The following is an 18,426-nucleotide window of genomic DNA, read 5'->3' on the forward strand; positions in this document are numbered from 1 at the left end:
TCTTCTTGGGGATCTCCAGACATCAAAGCTGTGGGATATGGTGGTAAGACCATAGACATTTTGGGATTGAAATGGATGGTAATAACTTTTTCTTCTAGGAAAGTATTTGGAAGGGTTTACTTGACCAAGCAAGGATCTAATTTGCTTGGCTGGCGTCACCAGAAAGATTTAGGCATTACGTTAAATCCCAATGCACCTGAACCAGTGTCTTCTTTTACTGTTCTCAATGTTGATGGTTTTGAGATCGACATTATGAGGAAATTTCCTGATGTCTTCACTGATAAGCTGGGTAAATTAATAGGGTTTTCACACAGAATAATTCTAAAAAAAAATGCAGTGCCTGTAGTTCACAAAGTTAGAAATGTTCCACATTTTATGAGGGCTCCCCTAAAAGATGAACTAGATAAGTTATTAGATTTGAAAATAATTGAGCCTATTGAAGCCTCTGAATGGCTTGCACCCATTGTGGTCGCGCCAAAGGATGGGGGAGCAAACATTTGTCTATGTGTAGACTTGCGCGACTTGAACAGAAATATTTGGGTGGACAGGCAACCCTTACCCAATATTTCTGAAATGCTGAGTGCAATGGGTGGGGGCGTGATTTTTAGTGTGATCGACATGTCAGCTGCGTATCACCAAATAGATTTGGACGAGGAATCACGTCACCTTACCTCTTTTGTGACTCCGCTAGGAGCTTTTAGGTATTGTAGGATGCCTTTTGGCCTGGCATCCGCTTCAGCAGTATTTCAAAGAGTGATGCAGAAAGGTTTAGCTGGTGTAGAAAATGTCTTGTGTTTTCAAGATGATGTGTTGGTTGATGGTAAAGATTGTGAACACCATGATAAGGTTTTGACTGAAGTGTTGGTGCGAATGGAAAAGAATGGATTAACCATAAAGAAAGAAAAGTGTCAACTTAAATGTGACTTTGTGACTTACTTGGGTCATGAAGTATCTGGTCTGGGAATTAAACCTAAGAAGAGCATAGTTTCTGCGATCACTAATGCTCCCACACCTACTTGCAAAGATCAGCTTAGGTCATTTTTGGGCTTAGCGGAATATTGTTAGAAATTTATTAAGGGTTTTGCTGATGTTGTGGAACCCTTAAGGTTGCTGATGAAGAATGGTGTTGTGTTAAAATGGAGTGGAAGTTGTGAGGAGGCATTTAAAAGTGTGACGAATGGTATATTGCATGTTCCGACCTTGGGTCATTTTTATGTTCGGGCCAAAACCTTGGTAACTACAGATGCAAGTAGTGTGGGGCTTGGAGCAGTGTTGACTCAAATTTCTAGTGGTGTTGAAAGAATCATTGGATTCGCTTCAAGGAGACTTCAAAGAGCGGAAACCTCTTATTCAGTAATTGAGAGGGAAGCTCTCGCCTGTACTTGGGGTATCAAGCATTTCAGGTATTTTCTGTGGGGTTTACCTTTTAGGGTAAGGACAGATCATAAGCCCCTGGTGCATTTATTCAAAGGTGGTAGAGGCCTGGAAGGGAATGTGACTACCAGAATATCGAAGTGGATTCTGTCAGTTTTAGAGTACAATTTCGATATGGAATACGTCAAGGGTGAGAAAAATGTAGTAGCGGATTATTTGTCTAGGATGCCAGTTGATGTGGTGTCTGAGGAGTTTGTGGGTGAAGAATTTAGTGCCAGTTGCAATGAAATTTTGGCATTTGATAAAGTTGAGTGGGAAGGTGCTATGAGTGACGATCATCTATTGAAATTAGTTATGGATAATGTGTCTGGTGGTTGGTCCAAGGAGTCTTGTGGAGATGTTAGGTTAAAAGATTTTCTTCATGTGGAGGGAGAATTGAGTGTTGCGGATGGAAAGTTGTGGCGTAGAAATAGATTGGTTCCACCATGCAGTCTTAGAACTAAAATTATGAGCTTAGCACATGAAGGCCATTTGGGTCGTAACATGACAAAGAGAAGAATTCGTGAATCCTACTGGTGGCCAGGCATGGATGGGGAAATTGACGATATTGTGAGGAATTGTTATGCATGTGCTAGTAGTGATAAGACCAAAGTAGTCAGACAACCTCCTCTCCAATGTGTAGAGTTTCCAGGACATCCGTGGGAGAAATTAGCTATAGACTTTTTAGGCCCAATTCATAGACTGGGCGTGCGTAACAGGTTCTTGATGGTACTTGTGGATTATCATTCAAAATGGTTTGTAGTGGAGTCCACTGAATTTATCGATACTAGGAGAGTGATTGGGTTTTTGGAGAGAGCGTTCTTGAATGAAGGGATTCCAAAAACTTTAGTGTCGGATAACAGTGTGCAATTGGTTTCTAGAGAGATGAAAGAGTTCCTTGGTGGAATGGGAGTTTGTCATGAACGGGTGGCGTTATTCAGGCCACAGGCTAACGGATTAGTGGAAAGGGTGAACAGGTTGTTAATGGAAAATATTCAATTATCTCTTGCTAATGGTTTGACTTGGTTTGATGAACTGAAAAAAATGATGTGGTCTTACAGAGTCACTCCGCACTCTGTTACTGGTGTTTCACTGTTCGTTTCTCTTAAAGGTCGTGAGCCAGGTGTAAAGGAGGTCCCAGGTTGGTTGAGAAACAAGGAGTGTGTATGGGTTGATCGTAGAGGGGTGAAGTATGGTGTTGAGAAACAGCAAGGTGATTCTGCTCCGCTGTATAACTTGAGAATGAGGGTACGTGAGAATGATTTCAAAATGGGTGATTGGGTTGTGACAAGGAAGGGTGGATTTGTGGTTAAGGGTGACAGTAAGTTCTCGCAACCCATGCAAATCAAGTGTGTCAAAAGAAATGTTCTTATTTTGACAGATGGTTCTGCTTGGAGCTGAGGAAATGTTGCGAAGTGTTCAGCTCCTTAATGGATTTTGCATTTTTGTTCTTCTGTATTTTGTCCTTATGTTCTTTGGGGTGCAACTGCATTATTATTGTTCATATTGTATTTCTTTTATTATTTGTAATGGGGGAGATGTGTTGGGATCTATGTTGGATCTATGCTCAATGGAACTCTCTGTTAGTTGCTAGGTGTTTAGAATGTCATCTCTTGGGATAGTGCCAGTAAGAAGAAGCTGGGGAAGGAGCTGGAGGTCTCTTCATGTGCACTGATTAAACTCAACTTATTTATCTTCAATCAAACTGTGTGGACCCCTCTTTACAAATTTGCTGAGGCCTTTGAGTTGCAAATGCTAGAGGATGAGGTCTCCGATTTCTCTGGAACACCCAGAATGGGGAGGTTCTTGCACCGAAGACGGCCTTCGTAGTCATCCAACTTGAGATCCGTGAGATTGCGAGAGTCTTGGAGCATGCAGACTTCCCTTTGTAGCTGCGTGACATTGCCAACGAGACTGGAGGTTGTTATTTCAACCTGTTTGACCTTTTCATTGAGCTTCCCCAGATCGGCCCTAATAAGGTTAATGTCAATAGCCATAGTGTTCATTTTCTGCTCCAACGAGGTTTTGACTCCTTTAATAGCCTAAATGACATCCTTGAGCGAGAGTTCCTGTTCCTCCTCCCCCAGGCTCCCTTGGGTGGCATCTCTAGACAGCCGGTTCTGCTGTGTGTTTTTGGAAACCGTGTATCGGTCCAGTTTGTTGGTCTGCACTGGTTTTGTCCCACGGGCCCCGGATCCTTTGACACGCTCCATTGTAAAGACCCGAGTATGCTCACAGCCAGCCCTGGGTACTCGGGCCAGGCTGAAGCACCGCCTCTCTCAGCCCTTAGCCCCACTCAGCTCTCAGTCTCTCAGCTTGCAGCAGTGGTGCCAGCCAGCGCGGGCACCAATTTTAAGGCCCGGGCACCAGGGGATCCAGCACCAATTTGGTCACTCACCAGGGGAATGTTCCCCTCAAATCAGACCCTTGTGGCAGCAGTAATGCCCGGGACAAGCCGTCTGGGTATACACAGATCCCGAGGGCATTAATCGCTTTCGTGCCCAGCAGCATACCCTCCACCGACCCCCTGGAAGATCGATTACCACTTCACTGGCTTTGAGCTGCTGTGGTCCCAGGATGTAACACGGACTGCCATCAATCCTCACGGAGCCCCTCCTGGACCTCTGGGGGGGCACATTAAGCCACCTACGAGCAATAAATTAACTCAGAAAGGCCAATGCTGTCCGGAGTATATGGAATGGACAGTCACCGATGAGAAGAGCAGAGCGGGACCTGCCAGTGTTTGGAGCGCGCCACCGCCATTTGCAGACTTGCGGCGGTCGCGCTTGATGCCCGCATTAACAACTGTGCCCTCCCGTCTCACCAGATCTCATTCTAGGTCCTCCTGTCACTGCTGCAGTAGTGGGACCTCATTTGCTGCCCCCAATGCAGCTCCAAGTAGACCGTGGTGGTACCTTCAGCGCCGCAACGCCGCGCGATGACGTTAGTCCGGTCAGGTCCCTGTTCCGGCGTCCCCAGTCACTGTGGGTCCCGGCTTTCGATCAGGCAGCAGGCCTCAACCCTCCGGGGACGATAACTTTTGAGCCCGACTTACGAGGCGGGCCGGGATTGGCGGGTTGAGAACTGCTACCTTTCCGACACACGGGGCTGTCTTCAGACGTGGCTGATCATTCCACAGGATATACGCGGGGAAGGGACGGATATCGGAGCCTCACTTTACGCGGCCATCTTCGATCGGTGCTTGGCCACCGTGTTGGACAAAATTAATGTTTAATTGGCTGAGGTGTTGCAACAACAAGCTTAATGTTCATTGGCTGTGAACCATTGAAAGTAGAAGTGTTTCTTCCCCTTCGCAGAGTAGCAAGGACCTCTTATTGGCTCACATGTTCTAAGGAGGGCCTTTCAGAGCTTAATGTTCATTGGTTGCGAACCATTGAATGTAGAAGTGTTGCTAGCTATTGCTTTCTCCTCCGCAGAGTAGGAGGAACATCAGATTGGCTGACGTGTTCCACGGAGGACTTTCCCAAGCTTAATGTTCATTGGCTGTAAACCATTGAATGTAGAAGTGTTGCCAGCGATTCCTTCCCCCTCAGCGGAGTATTAGGAACATGTCATTGGGTAACGTGTTCCAAACTGGACCTTCCCAAGCTAAATGTCCATTGGTTGTGAAGCATTAAAAGTAGAATTATTGACAGCCATTCCCTCCACCCTCTGTGGAACATCATGGACATTTTATTGACTAAAGTGTTCCAAGTATAAGTTTTCTCGTTATTGGGTGGGAACGGTTCACTGTTGTGAGCCATTTTGTGACGTACTTCAAAGGAGTACAAGGAAACAAAGTAGTAGAGGGGAGTGTAGGAACATTGTTAACTCTGTACAGTGGTCACAAGGTGGTGGACAGGGACTGTGAAGGTAGATTTTTGGGGACCTTCCAAAGCATAATGTTCATTGGCTGTGAAGCATTAAAAGTAGAAGTGTTGACAGCCATTCCCTTCCCTTCTGCGGAACACCATGGACATTTTATTGACTAAAATGTTCAGAGTAAAAGTTTGCTCCTTATTGGGTGGGAATGGTTCACTGTTTTCAGCCATTTTGTGACATACTTCAAAGGAGTATGGGGAAACAAAGTAGTAGAGGGGAGTGTAGGAACACTGTTAACTCTGTACAGTGGTCACAAGGTAATGGACAGGGATTGTGAAGGTACATTTTTAAAATATATTTTAAGGGCCATTTATATAATTTGCTTGGGGCCTACAAATCATGTCGGAAAAATAACAGTGGGTTGCGGTCTTCTTTTTATTAAGTCAGCGGGTGGGATACTTCACAAGAGCAGTATTTACTTGTAATGTGGTGGTTACTTTTCTGACGGGGAGTGCTTCAAATTTGGAGCTCATACTATAGAATGGAGAAAGGGGTTGAAAAAGAAAGTGCGCTGTTGCGGTCTTTATTTAAATAAGGTTCTGAGTAACCTACTTCTCAGGAGCAATGTTTACTTATAATGTATACTTATAGTGTGGTGCTTACTTCTGTTGTGGGTAGTGCTATTTCCCTGCAACAAAATAGTAGGTGTGGTTGCGCTGCAAAAAATTAAGTCTAGGTTTGAAACAGTTTTTATTAAGCAATTCCAAATATACTTTCTTAAGAAAGTGTAGCTGTATATATCAGAGGGGTGACAAATAAAAACACAATTCATAAAATATCCCTTAAGCATGGCCACACCCTCCATTTTTTTGTCGCCTATAGTTCGTAAAAGTGTTGACACATATTCTTGTTAAAATGAGAGGGCATCAGTTACTTTTAGATAAAGTAGAAAGGAAGTGCTACAAGGAACACTCCCGTACTACATCATCTCAGGTCAGAAGAACAATAACAAGTAAAAAACATTTAAAATCGATGATGTCATATTACTTAGAAATGTACGCTTCAACCAAACATTAAATAAAACAGTATGTATACAGTTTTCTTTAAAAGACTACTATTTTATAAAATATTAGCAGTGTTACAAACTGTGAGGTACTAAGTTATCAACGGAAATAAATGTAGTAAATGTATGTCGCAGAGATAGATCTCCAACTCCTCTGAAGTACTATAAGTTCACAGTATTAAAATATACACAGTGACTTTATAGTATTGCACGGGAGAAGAAGAATAAGGAGGACAAAAAAAAAACGTTTACAGTCTCCATTCCGTAGAAGTGGGGAAAGTTTTGTCGTAGTGCTTAGAGGTCACTCACTGCTCTGGTAACAGATCATGTACTCCATTAACAATATATTGAAAAGTAGTAATATATACAATACTATTCCTATATACAGTATATGGAGGAGAATGGGAACCACAACAAAGAAAAAGAGAAATACGAAAGTAATATTAAGAAATGTAGGGTGTATCAAAGGCATTTAGTAAAAAAGTATCTATGTGAATAATCTTTTTTAAAACTGCAATTTCAAAAAATATTCTCACTGTAAAAATATCTGATCAAGTAAGTTATAAAGGTCAGTAAGCTGTATTTGAGATGGTTTACTCCTGGCGGCGACAAATCTCCAATTTCTCTTGTGTGAAAATATGATACTCTATTACAATATAGGGAGTTTCAGTGATGTCATACAAAAAACAGAAAAGGAAAATAAAGTAATTAACACAAAATAAGATCAATAACGAAATATTTTTCAGCCGTGATAATGTGGAAAGCTTTTTTTCCGCAACTTCGAGATCTTTCGTCTTCACACCGATGTCCCATAAACTCCTCTCAGATCATAATGACTGTGAATCTTATAATATACAGATTTACAGTATATGATCAAAGGGGGGAAACAGAGTAAGAAGGAGAAGCTGTTCAGGTTACATATGAATGTTTAGTCTTCGCATCAACGGGTGACTAATACCTCTGAAGTTTGCTATACTTTGATTATTACAATGTACATAGTCACAGTATATTACCTCAAAGGAACCAGAAAAGGAACAGTGTTTCCTCTATTCTGGGTGTTTTTCAATACCACCTGGTGATGTTACATATAAATGGGAAAATCATCCAATAGCACTTTTTTTCGTAATACACATCTTTAAATATTCACAAATAGATACATATTATAAATATATACTGTGCCATAATTAAACAACTTACAACTCGGTAATATGTTTTGTTGTCGCAAAAGAAGAATCTGATGCTAGAAAAGGGATCCTGCATAACAGAATAGACACGCGAAAATAACTTTCAAAAACAAAACTAATCGAACAACGGGTGTGGTTTATATACTTTTTGGTTATTGAGTAGTCACGTTTTACAGTTGACACGTGCTCCCGTTTTCACTGATTCACTTGTGCACATGTTGGGAAAAGTTACAAAATGTGATGCGGTAAAGGTTTCACTTTTGATCCTCATAAGTATAAGTTCCTTAATATGTACATATGTTGGAGAGCTTAAAAACTGTTAACCGGCAAACCGTAGGAACTGTAGAAACGGAAGCAGGAAGCAGGAAAAATGTTACGTTTTTACCCCATTTCCTTGACTCTGCCAAAGTAGGAGGGATTCCGGCCACAGTTGCCATGACGGAAAGGCACATCATAATCCAGATTGATGGAATCTGGACAAGAGTCCCAACGACAGCAGCTTCTGCCTATACCACCGTCAACGTGGTTGAAAATTCCTGGCAAACTCGGTGGGACTCTGGCATTCTTTTATCTATGGAGCAGCCAACATCTAAATATAGCGTCTGCGCCACCGAGTCGGCAGACGGGCATACCATCAAAAAATTCAAGGCAGAACCTGATCCATTAAATCTAAATCAGGGCCCATATCTGGAAACGCAATCATTTTGGCTTCAAACTCCAGCTTGTAAATTTATGACACATCCATTTAATACTGCCTCCTGCCAGAGATGGCTTTCATGAGCTAAGATTGACCACTTTTAAGTCAGGGCCAACAATATAAAAGGAATGGCACCATCATGCCGTGGGTGCTCTCAATAAGCCAATAATTACTGCAATGTTGCCTCTGTTATTGATTTACCAGCAGAGGGGGGAACCACCTCACCATAGATGTCTGCAATTTATCAAAATTACCACTTTTATTATAGGGACAGTACTATAACACCATTTTTACCAGAATGACAACAATATGCCACTCTTACAGACATACCCATATGCAAACACCCGTACATGCACAGAGAGACACGCCCAGAAATATTTGAACGCTTTTTTTTTAATCGGTGACTAGTCCCACTCAAGCTGGTTTCTGTATCTCTCCTGGATTATAATTACCTCCTCCAGCTCAGCATCCAAAGCTACAGTATGGCAGACCATGTGTCCACATTAACAGTGTGATCTCACATTAATGCTTCAGAAAGGTGGATCCATGGCCCTTACCAGTTCCTGAATGATGACTAGTAGTGTGGTATCTTGAGTGAGTATCCTGAAAGAGATGTTCAAATGTGCTCAGGTATAATGTATTTTAGGTCCTTGTATTATATAAAAGCTGCTCCCCTCATGCAAAGCAAACAGTAATCCTATTCTTCTCCCATGAGCTTAAAACACTGAGGGCCTGATTTAAAATCAGTTTGTATCAGAAAAGTCCCTTTTTTGTGGAAGAAAAGCTAATTGGAGAAAATAATCCACCTTTCTTTCCCCATTGTAGAGTAACTTCCACTGATGAATTATCTCTCACATTCAGTATTTCATCCAGAACTTAAAGAGTTTTCTCCATTACCAAACTCTAAATAAGACCCTCACTCAAATACTTGTTCTTCATCAATTAATAATCGCACAATGAGAAGATATGCTATGCCTATTCTGGCCGTCATGCTGAGGTGGTACATACACTGAAACAAGCATGCTTCTTTTGTATGGATTTTAGTTTGTAGTGGCAATGTTAACTGTGAAACTACCTACAAAGAGCTGAGAACTAGAAACAGGTTTTAAAGACAAGATTGACCTAAGAGATGGATAAAAGGAGTACAGGATTAGTGTAAAGGAGACAATGTATTCTTGGGTTTTACTCAAGGGCTATTCAGTATTGCAGTTGAGTATAATAATAATAATCATCATCATCATCATAATACAGTAATTTGATATCATGCAGGAATCGCCCCAACTGGAGTATCTTGGCACACAGTAAATCCAAAACTGAACGTAAGATCTAGAATAGTGCTTTTTTTTAATCCTTTCCTGAAATTGCTGTAGTGAGGGCAAGTTATACTACGATTAAATGCCAATTTAATCCATGGTCTTTCAACTCCTTTCATCTTTTCCTTAGTGATGGTTACTTGCTTACATTCTGATTCAACATCACCTTTAATTGAAGAAGGAAACACATGAAGAATATATTTAGTCAAAGGTGCCAATAAAAGAAATCAAACCAGATTTCAAATGTTTCAATACAGAATATCGACATACAAGAATATTGAGGGACAAAATATTGAAAGTGAAGTGCAGATAGGGAGCTATAGATTTTCGATTCTCAACTCCACATCTACATACCTTGATGATATATGCACCATATAGGTACATATATGTGAAGTGAGGTATAGACAATCTAGACTTACTTACCAGTTGATATTTTGTTTGATATTTTGTCCTCAATATCTTGAACCATCAATATTCTGACTTCGATATTTACTATGCACACCCATTTCAAAGGCATTTCTGCATAGGAACTTGCATTTAACTGCTATTTGTGTGTATGTGCGTGTGTTTAAGTGTGTGTGTGTTTATGTGTGAGAGAGAGATGTGCATGGTGTGTATGTGTTAAACTGCAAAATAAACTGCTGCCATTTGTTTTAAAGGTTCAGTCTCTGTCCCCTGGAATATACCTTATACACTTACAGGACAGTGGGCAAATGGAAGAGCTGCCTGTAAAGTCTGGTTAGTTGTGGATTCTGCAACTTGTATCTCTTCAGTGTACACAATTCTCCTTATCACTTATGATCGATTTCTCTCTGTTACCAAAGCTGTAAGTATGAATATGCTGCTTGTTGTATTCTACCTTCAATTATGGAATTTGGTACATCAGGTTTATGTATGTTAGTGTTAATTACAATTAAATTTGATTTCACTAAGTACCCAGGGCATCATTTATAACATTTTGGCACAGAGCAGCACAGCAAGGCACCCTGCTGCTCTGCCCTACTAAAGTGAAAGGGCAGAAATGCACCGTACTTAAGCAATATGGTGCATTTCGGACCTTTCTACCTGTGTGGCGCTGCACTTTATGTGGTACAAAAGTGACGCATGGCTCTCATAAATAAGCCCCCCAGTAAGCAATATGATAGATGCCTCTGTGTGATGGACAACGCAAATTTACACATTTATTATATAAGTATCTCACCAAACTTTCAAAAACACTTGCCTCTTTCTATGAAAAAGCTACTTTAAGAAACTGAGCATGTTCAAAATGTTTAAAACAGTTGATATGACTTTGTGATTGATTGGAGCTTATTTATGAGAGCCCTTAAAGGTTTATGAAGCTTCACAAAGCCACCCTGAATGGCTTTGGTTGCCTCATAAATCACGAGTAATTCAACTGAGCGCAAATCACTGCGTTGCCTTACACTGCTCCTCGGAGGCATTCCATAGGCATTGCGGTAGGTTTTCCCATCCAACATCGATGGAATTTCACACTGCCCCAGATTTTCAGAGTGAAGTAAACCTTTCAAAGTGTCAATTCTGTATGCCTTTCGAGGTGAGGTGTAATGACAAGAAATATGTTAATTTCTCCTGATTTCTTCCTCTTTACATGTGTGCTGCATAGCGCAGCACACATAGAAAGAGGAAAGCAACTCATAGGATTGTTTTTGTGCAAGAAGGTGCCCCTTCCTGCACAAATACAATGAAACCTGCAATGGAGGCGCCCTTGCAAATTTGTGCAAGGGTGCCTACATTGGCAAAAACTGCGGCAGCACAGGTAGAAAGGATAGGAGTGCACCATATTGCTTAAATGTGGTGCAACCCTGCTCTTTCACTTTGGCGTAGGGCAGTGCAACAAGGAGCCGTGCTGTGTTGTCATACAACAAAATGCTATATATGAGGCCCATAGAGTAATATACCCAGAAACTGTTCGATGATTTTCAGCTTTGCCACTATATGGACAATGAGCCATCTTTCTCCAGTATTTGGTGCTTTGCTATTTAAAATTATGTTTTATTCTCCGGAAGTGAACTTACTTATACACAAAATTTGAAAAAGAACACTTGGCTGTCCTTAGGACTTTCCTTCCCTAAATTAAGATAGAAGCTGAATGTGCACATCTTTGGAACTTCAGTGAAGAAAGTTAAATTACATGCTGCAAGAAGTTCCAGGCAATCATAAACAGGGCCTTGTAAATGCAGGTTTCTCTTTGAATTAAAAATCCTCAGACAAAGATCTCCAGTGATGACACAGAATATTTGACACCCTTTAGAGTGTGGAAATTATAAAAACAATTCCAAGTGAATCTCTGTGGCTTAGCTCAAAACGTATGGTTCAACAAGGACTGAGCATTGAGAAAACATGTCTACTTTGTCCCGAAGGGAATAACAATTTCCCGTGATTTGACATAGCTATTCTGTCATGTAATAGTTACTTCCAGGGCAGACATGAGAAAAATAAATGCCAAGTAACTGGTTTCTGAATATACGTATGCAGAAAGAAGAGGCATTTTCTAATTCAGCAGTAATATACCAATGCCAAATAACTCAATCACTGTCATTTACTACCTGGTAACGGCCAGCCAGAAGGCCACTCTATAAGAATAACCTATTCCCATTCTGGAAAGAGCACACTATCTAGGGGCCCAATTCACAAAGGTAAACTTTGACCAAAAGTCTAAGTTTATAACATTTGGTATTCACTAAGGTAATCTTAGACCAAAAGTCTGAGTTTACAATTTTCGGTATTCACAAAGGGAAGTTATGAGTAGTATCTTTATGTCCACACTCGGATCAGAATCTACTCCCCAAGTGCTGAGATACCACTCCGCATCCGGAGTGTACTCTCCAGACTCAGAGGTCCAAATTGGAATGGTGTGGTAAATAAAAAAAAGCATGGATTTAGTTCCAGACTGGACCAGAAGTGAATGTTTGACACTGTTTAGCATTCTGTTCATCAACTTTGTTTTACAATAGTCCCTCTTGGTGGCAAGGGTATGTGGGTCCAGTACTCGCTACACCACCTAATTTAAGCTAGCCTAGCTGATATGGGGTGATACCCCAAAACCAGTCCCAGATGTTTGTTTTCCGGTCCAGGGCAGATCTGGCCTGGCGGCTCAGACTGGAATGTTCCCATGAGGAGCAGGGTCAAGATTGATTTTCATATGGCTAGACCCAAACTGGAATGGTGTGGTGATCAAAAAAATAATGGATTTAGTTCCAGACTGGACTGGTGGTGAATGTTTGATGCTGTTCAGCATTCCTTCCATCATCTTTGTTTTGCTAAATAAACCTTTTGCAAGGCCCAAACCTTCCTTTTTAATAAGTGTAAGTCACCCCTAGGGTACACTCTAACTATCCCTAGGGCAGGGTGCATGGTATTTAAAAGGTAGGACATGCATGTTTTACATGTCCTGCCAGTGAAAACCTCCTAAAGTTGTTTTCATTGTTGTAAGGCTTATGTCTCCCATAGTCTAACACTGAATTGCCTTATTAAACTGGTGGTACAAAAGGGGGTGGTGATGGACGGAGTATCTGAATCAATCAAACACTCACCTCCAGTCAAAAGATCTGGGTTTAATCCATCGCCGTTCTTTAGCCCACTCTGCCAACCCAGTTCAGAAATGGCTATATGCAAATCAGTCTGACCCTGTGCCTCATGGGAACAGTCCAGCCCGAACTGCCAAGCCATGTCTTCCCTGGACCGGAAACAAGCTTCCGAGGACCTGTTTCTGGCAATCCAGCCGTCTTCAGCCCGGCTCGCTTGAATCCAGTGGTGTGGAAGGCATGGTACTCACGTCTGAGCATACCCATCCCACTCGAGGTGACAAATGCAAAAAACACAGTTGATGTACAGAATGCAGAACAATGTCATACATTCACCCCAGTACAGGGATCTGGGCCTAAATCCATCGTTTTTTTGCACTCCACACCACCCCAGTTCAGACATGGCCATATGCAAATCAGTCTGACCCTGTGCCTCATGGGAACAGTCCAGCCCGAACTGCCATACATGGTTTGGCAGTTCGGGCTGGACTATTCCCATGAGGCACAGGGTCAGACTGATTTGCATATGGCCATGTCTGAACTTGGGTGGTGTGGAGTGCAAAAAAACGATGGATTTAGGCCCGGATCCCTGTACTGGGGTGAATGTATTACATTGTTCTGCATTCTGTCCATCAACTGTGTTTTTTGCATTTGTCACCCCGAGTGGGATAGGTATGCTCAGACGTGAGTCCCATGCCTTCCACACCACTGGATTCAAGCAAGCCGGGCTGAAGACGGCTGGAATGCCAGAAACCAGTCCTCAGAAGCTTGTTTCCGGTCCAGGGAAGGCATGGCTTGGCAGTTTGGGCTGAACTGTTCCCATGAGGCACAGGGTCAGACTGATTTGCATATGGCCATGTCTGAACTGGGGTGGTGTGGAGGCCAAACAATGGATGGATTTAGGCCCAGATCCCTGTACTGGGGTGAATGTATGACATTGTACTGCATTCTGTCCATCAACTGTGTTTTTTACATTTGTCACCCCTAGTGGGATGGGTATGCTCAGACGTGAGTACCATGCCTTCCACACCGCTGGATTCAAGCAAGCAGGGCTGAAGACGGCTGGAATGCCAGAAACCGGTCCTCGGAAGCTTGTTTCCGGTCCAGGGAAGGCATGGCTTGGCAGTTCGGGCTGGACTGTTCCCATGAGGCACAGGGTCAGACTGATTTGCATATGGCCATGTCTGAACTGGGGTGGTGTGGAGTGCAAAAAAACGATGGATTTAGGCCCAGATCCCTGTACTGGGGTGAATGTATGACATTGTTCTGCATTCTGTCCATCAACTGTGTTTTTTGCATTTGTCACCCCGAGGGGGATAGGTATGCTCAGACGTGAGTCCCATGCCTTCCACACCACTGGATTCAAGCAAGCCGGGCTGAAGACGGCTGGAATGCCAGAAACCGGTCCTCAGAAGCTTGTTTCCGGTCCAGGGAAGGCATGGCTTGGCAGTTTGGGCTGAACTGTTCCCATGAGGCACAGGGTCAGACTGATTTGCATATGGCCATGTCTGAACTGGGGTGGTGTGGAGTCCAAACAATTGATGGATTTAGGCCCAGATCCCTGTACTGGGGTGAATGTATGACATTGTACTGCATTCTGTTCATCAACTGTGTTTTTTACATTTGTCACCCCTAGTGGGATGGGTATGCTCAGACGTGAGTACCATGCCTTCCACACCGCTGGATTCAAGCAAGCCGGGCTGAAGACGGCTGGAATGCCAGAAACCGGTCCTCGGAAGCTTGTTTCCGGTCCAGGGAAGGCATGGCTTGGCAGTTCGGGCTGGACTGTTCCCATGAGGCACAGGGTCAGACTGATTTGCATATGGCCATGTCTGAACTGGGGTGGTGTGGAGTGCAAAAAAACGATGGATTTAGGCCCAGATCCTTGTACTGGGGTGAATGTATGACATTGTTCTGCATTCTGTCCATCAACTGTGTTTTTTGCATTTGTCAACCCGAGTGGGATGGGTATGCTCAGACGTGAGTCCCATGCCTTCCACACCACTGGATTCAAGCAAGCCGGGCTGAAGACGGCTGGAATGCCAGAAACCGGTCCTCGGAAGCTTGTTTCCTGTCCAGGGAAGGCATGGCTTGGCAGTTTGGGCTGGACTGTTCCCATGAGGCACAGGGTCAGACTGATTTGCAAATGGCCATGTCTGAACTGGGGTGGTGTGGAGTGCAAAAAAACGATGGATTTAGGCCCAGATCCCCGTACTGGTGTGAATGTATGACATTGTTCTGCATTCTGTCCATCAACTGTGCTTTTTGCATTTGTCACCCCGAGTGGGATGGGTATGCTCAGACGTGAGTCCCATGCCTTCCACACCACTGGATTCAAGCAAGCCGGGCTGAAGATGGCTGGAATTCCAGATACCGGTCCTCGGAAGCTTGTTTCCTGTCCAGGGAAGGCATGGCTTGGCAGTTCGGGCTGGACTGTTCCCATGAGGCACAGGGTCAGACTGATTTGCATATGGCCATGTCTGAACTGGGGTGGTGTGGAGTGCAAAAAAACGATGGATTAAGGCCCAGATCCCTGTACTGGGGTGAATGTATGACATTGTTCTGCATTCTGTCCATCAACTGTGTTTTTTGCATTTGCATTGGTGCAAGGCAGCCAAAACGGCATCAGCACAGTGGGAAAGGCAGGAATGCTTCATATATCATAAATACAGTGGATTCCTACCCTTTCCTTTTGACGCAGGGCAGCGCAGCAAAGTGGCTTGTATCAAAGACTTGTAAATGAGGATCTATTTTAATTACACAACTTGCCTTTGGGCTATTGTCTGCATGAAAATTAAACACTAGGGCCCAGATTTATTAACATTTTGCTTTGGGGTTGCATCACTTTTTTGATGCAGCTTCAATGCGGTATATATTGGGACTTATTATGCCACACAGAGCCTGATTTGTGTGGCTTTGTGTAGCTTAGTAAAGACAGTAAAGGAAGTCAACACATAGCACTGTCTTGCACCATTTTGCATCGGGGAAGCATTTACTGGATGGACCATCGGTGTTCAAATGCACCTCCACATAGATTTGACTTAAACCCAGATGTACTCAGGGCCGGTGCGTCCATTAGGGTGCTGGGGTGTTGCCCACCCCGCCCGCAGCTCCCTTGGCATCTCTGAACTTAAGTAAACTTAAGTAAAGATGGGCGGTCCTGCGTCATGTTGACTGACAGGCTTTTGTCAGAGAGGCAGCAGGCAGCAGCACAAGTGCGCATGAGTGGGGAAGGTAGGCATATTTTTCCGCCGTGCCCACTCATGCGCACTTGTGTCAGATCTGGTTGGTGCATGCCCATTATGAGAGCGAGGGTTGAGCAAAGGCTCAAACCTTGGTCTCCTAATGGGTTGGCTGGCATAGAGTAACCATGCCCTGAGTCAATCCTGCGCCAGAATTGGCTGAGGGCAGGGTTGCCATTCCAGTGAAGGCGCCAAGGGCCCAGAAGATGCAGCACGGACCGGCGGTCAGGTACGTTTTCTTTCTTTTGCTTTTGTTTATTTTTATTCCCCGGCCCCCACCCCTGCGCAACCCCCCGCGAGTATTGCTTTGAAATTCCATTGCTCTGCCTTAGTCTTGTATGACACCCACCCACTTGGGAATAACTAAACTCCTCTAATCGTTTGCATTGTCCCAGTCTCCAAGACAATATTGCCTTTCCGCTTCACTCCCAGGTGCTGATAGGAACTTTTCAATATTCACCTCACCCGTGATAACACCTCAGCTATCCGAGTCGGAGCCTCTTTACAAGCAGCCATCTTCCTGAGAACCATGTAGTCCCAGAGTTTTGTTCGGACCTGCTTCTAAGTGCACAGTGGGATGTCTGCTCCCTTATGGGCCTTAAAATCAGTGTTATTAAGGACACTGACATTTAAGATATACCCAAAATTCGAGACCTAGAAAGCGAGGGCAGGAGGTGAGATCTGTTAGGAGCTATGGGTTTCAAAATCGGGATTCTTTTTAATGACAAGTTCTGGACACATCCGTCGGCACTCTTCCTTGTGCATGACGGATACCTCCTAATCTTCATTACCTATGTGTTTTCATGCCTCAGAGACAGAGGTATTGGGGCCCCATATGGTGCTGTAAGCATGGTAATGTTAATGTGTTTGCCGTGACGTCTTTTTGTCTTTCATTGCCCATTATCTCTACACAAAAAGGTGCAATTAGCATTTGAAATATCAACTCCGAGCGCCGACAGGTTGAGAATTCGCAGCCTTCCCTCTCTTTCCTCGGCCTGCCGGTCTCCTTCACAGCTTTCCTCCAGCAGAAAGCATCTGATAAGCAGAGTTATTGTGGACAATCAGCCTGTCTGTCATGGCCCCAAAAATCCAATTTATTGCTTCTCGTTTGTTTGTAAAGAGGGAAAAATAAATGTCAATTTCCTGCTCCACTTCTTGTAAGATACTTGTGAATATTTGCTTTCTAAATAATATTGACTTTTGAGATATACATTGTGTTCTATGGACACTTTCACCTTTTATTAAAAAAATCATACCATCTCACTCCCTTTGCCCGTTTTTAAAAATGTCGATATTGTGTGTTTTCCACCACTTGCTTTTCCAGATAGAGGAGACCTAGGGGCATATGTATGAAACGGATTTTTAGTCGCAAATGCTGCGATTCGCAAAAAAGCAGCATTTGCGACTAAAAATTCACAAAACGGGATGTATAAGTAAAATCGCATCGCAAAATTAAGGAATCGCAAAATTTGCTATTCCTTCATTTTGCTTTGCATTTAAGGAATCGCAAATTGCGATTCCTTAAATGCTATGTATCAAGCACCCAAGTTTTGAGATTCCTCCTTAAGAAATTGCAAATTACCACCAACTTCAAGTTGGTGGTAATTTGCAATTTCTGTCAATAATGCACTTTTTGGCATGTTTCAAAGTGCCATGTGGCGCACATACATGCCCTTAGGGCATGTATGTGCGCCATATGCGCACACATACTTATTTCAGGGGTGCATCAGGGTGTCCTTAAGACACCCTTGCACCCATGAAATTATTCTCAAATTGCGATTCTCAAATTGATAATCGCAAAGTAAGAATTATTTCCCATTCATTCCTATGGGCCTCTTGGCCCATCCATTCATTCCTATGGGCCTCCTGGCCCATAGGAATGAATGGGAAGGTATTCCTTAATTGCGATTTTGCAATTTGCTAATCGCAATTAAGGAATACTTAGAAATCGCTAAATATTTGTGATTTTTTTAATACATCCCGTTTTGAAATTCTCAAATAGCGATTCCCCAAAAAATCGCTATTTGAGAATCGCAAACATGGATGTTGATACATATGCCCCCTATTCTTTTAAATGAGCTACATTTTTAACACCTACAGAAGACAAAGGAGAGTTCAGTTAAGAACAGTTCCTATGTTGTGGAAAT

At 43.0% G+C, this 18,426-nt stretch overlaps 1 protein-coding gene across 1 annotated transcript in view; it reads left to right on the forward strand.

Moving 5' to 3' along the window:
• The window catches only part of LOC147724057 (histamine H3 receptor-like), a 154,424-nt gene that overhangs the window by 24,207 nt on the left and 111,791 nt on the right, over nt 1-18,426 (forward strand). Inside the window, exon 2 of the mRNA XM_086917984.1 lies at nt 10,152-10,318. Within this exon, the coding sequence (XP_086774110.1) occupies nt 10,152-10,318 (167 nt within the window). The remainder of the gene's footprint in view (nt 1-10,151; nt 10,319-18,426) is intronic.

This window comes from Lissotriton vulgaris, chromosome 4_1 (assembly GCF_964263255.1).
Source record: "Lissotriton vulgaris chromosome 4_1, aLisVul1.2, whole genome shotgun sequence".
Lineage (NCBI taxonomy): Eukaryota > Metazoa > Chordata > Amphibia > Caudata > Salamandridae > Lissotriton > Lissotriton vulgaris.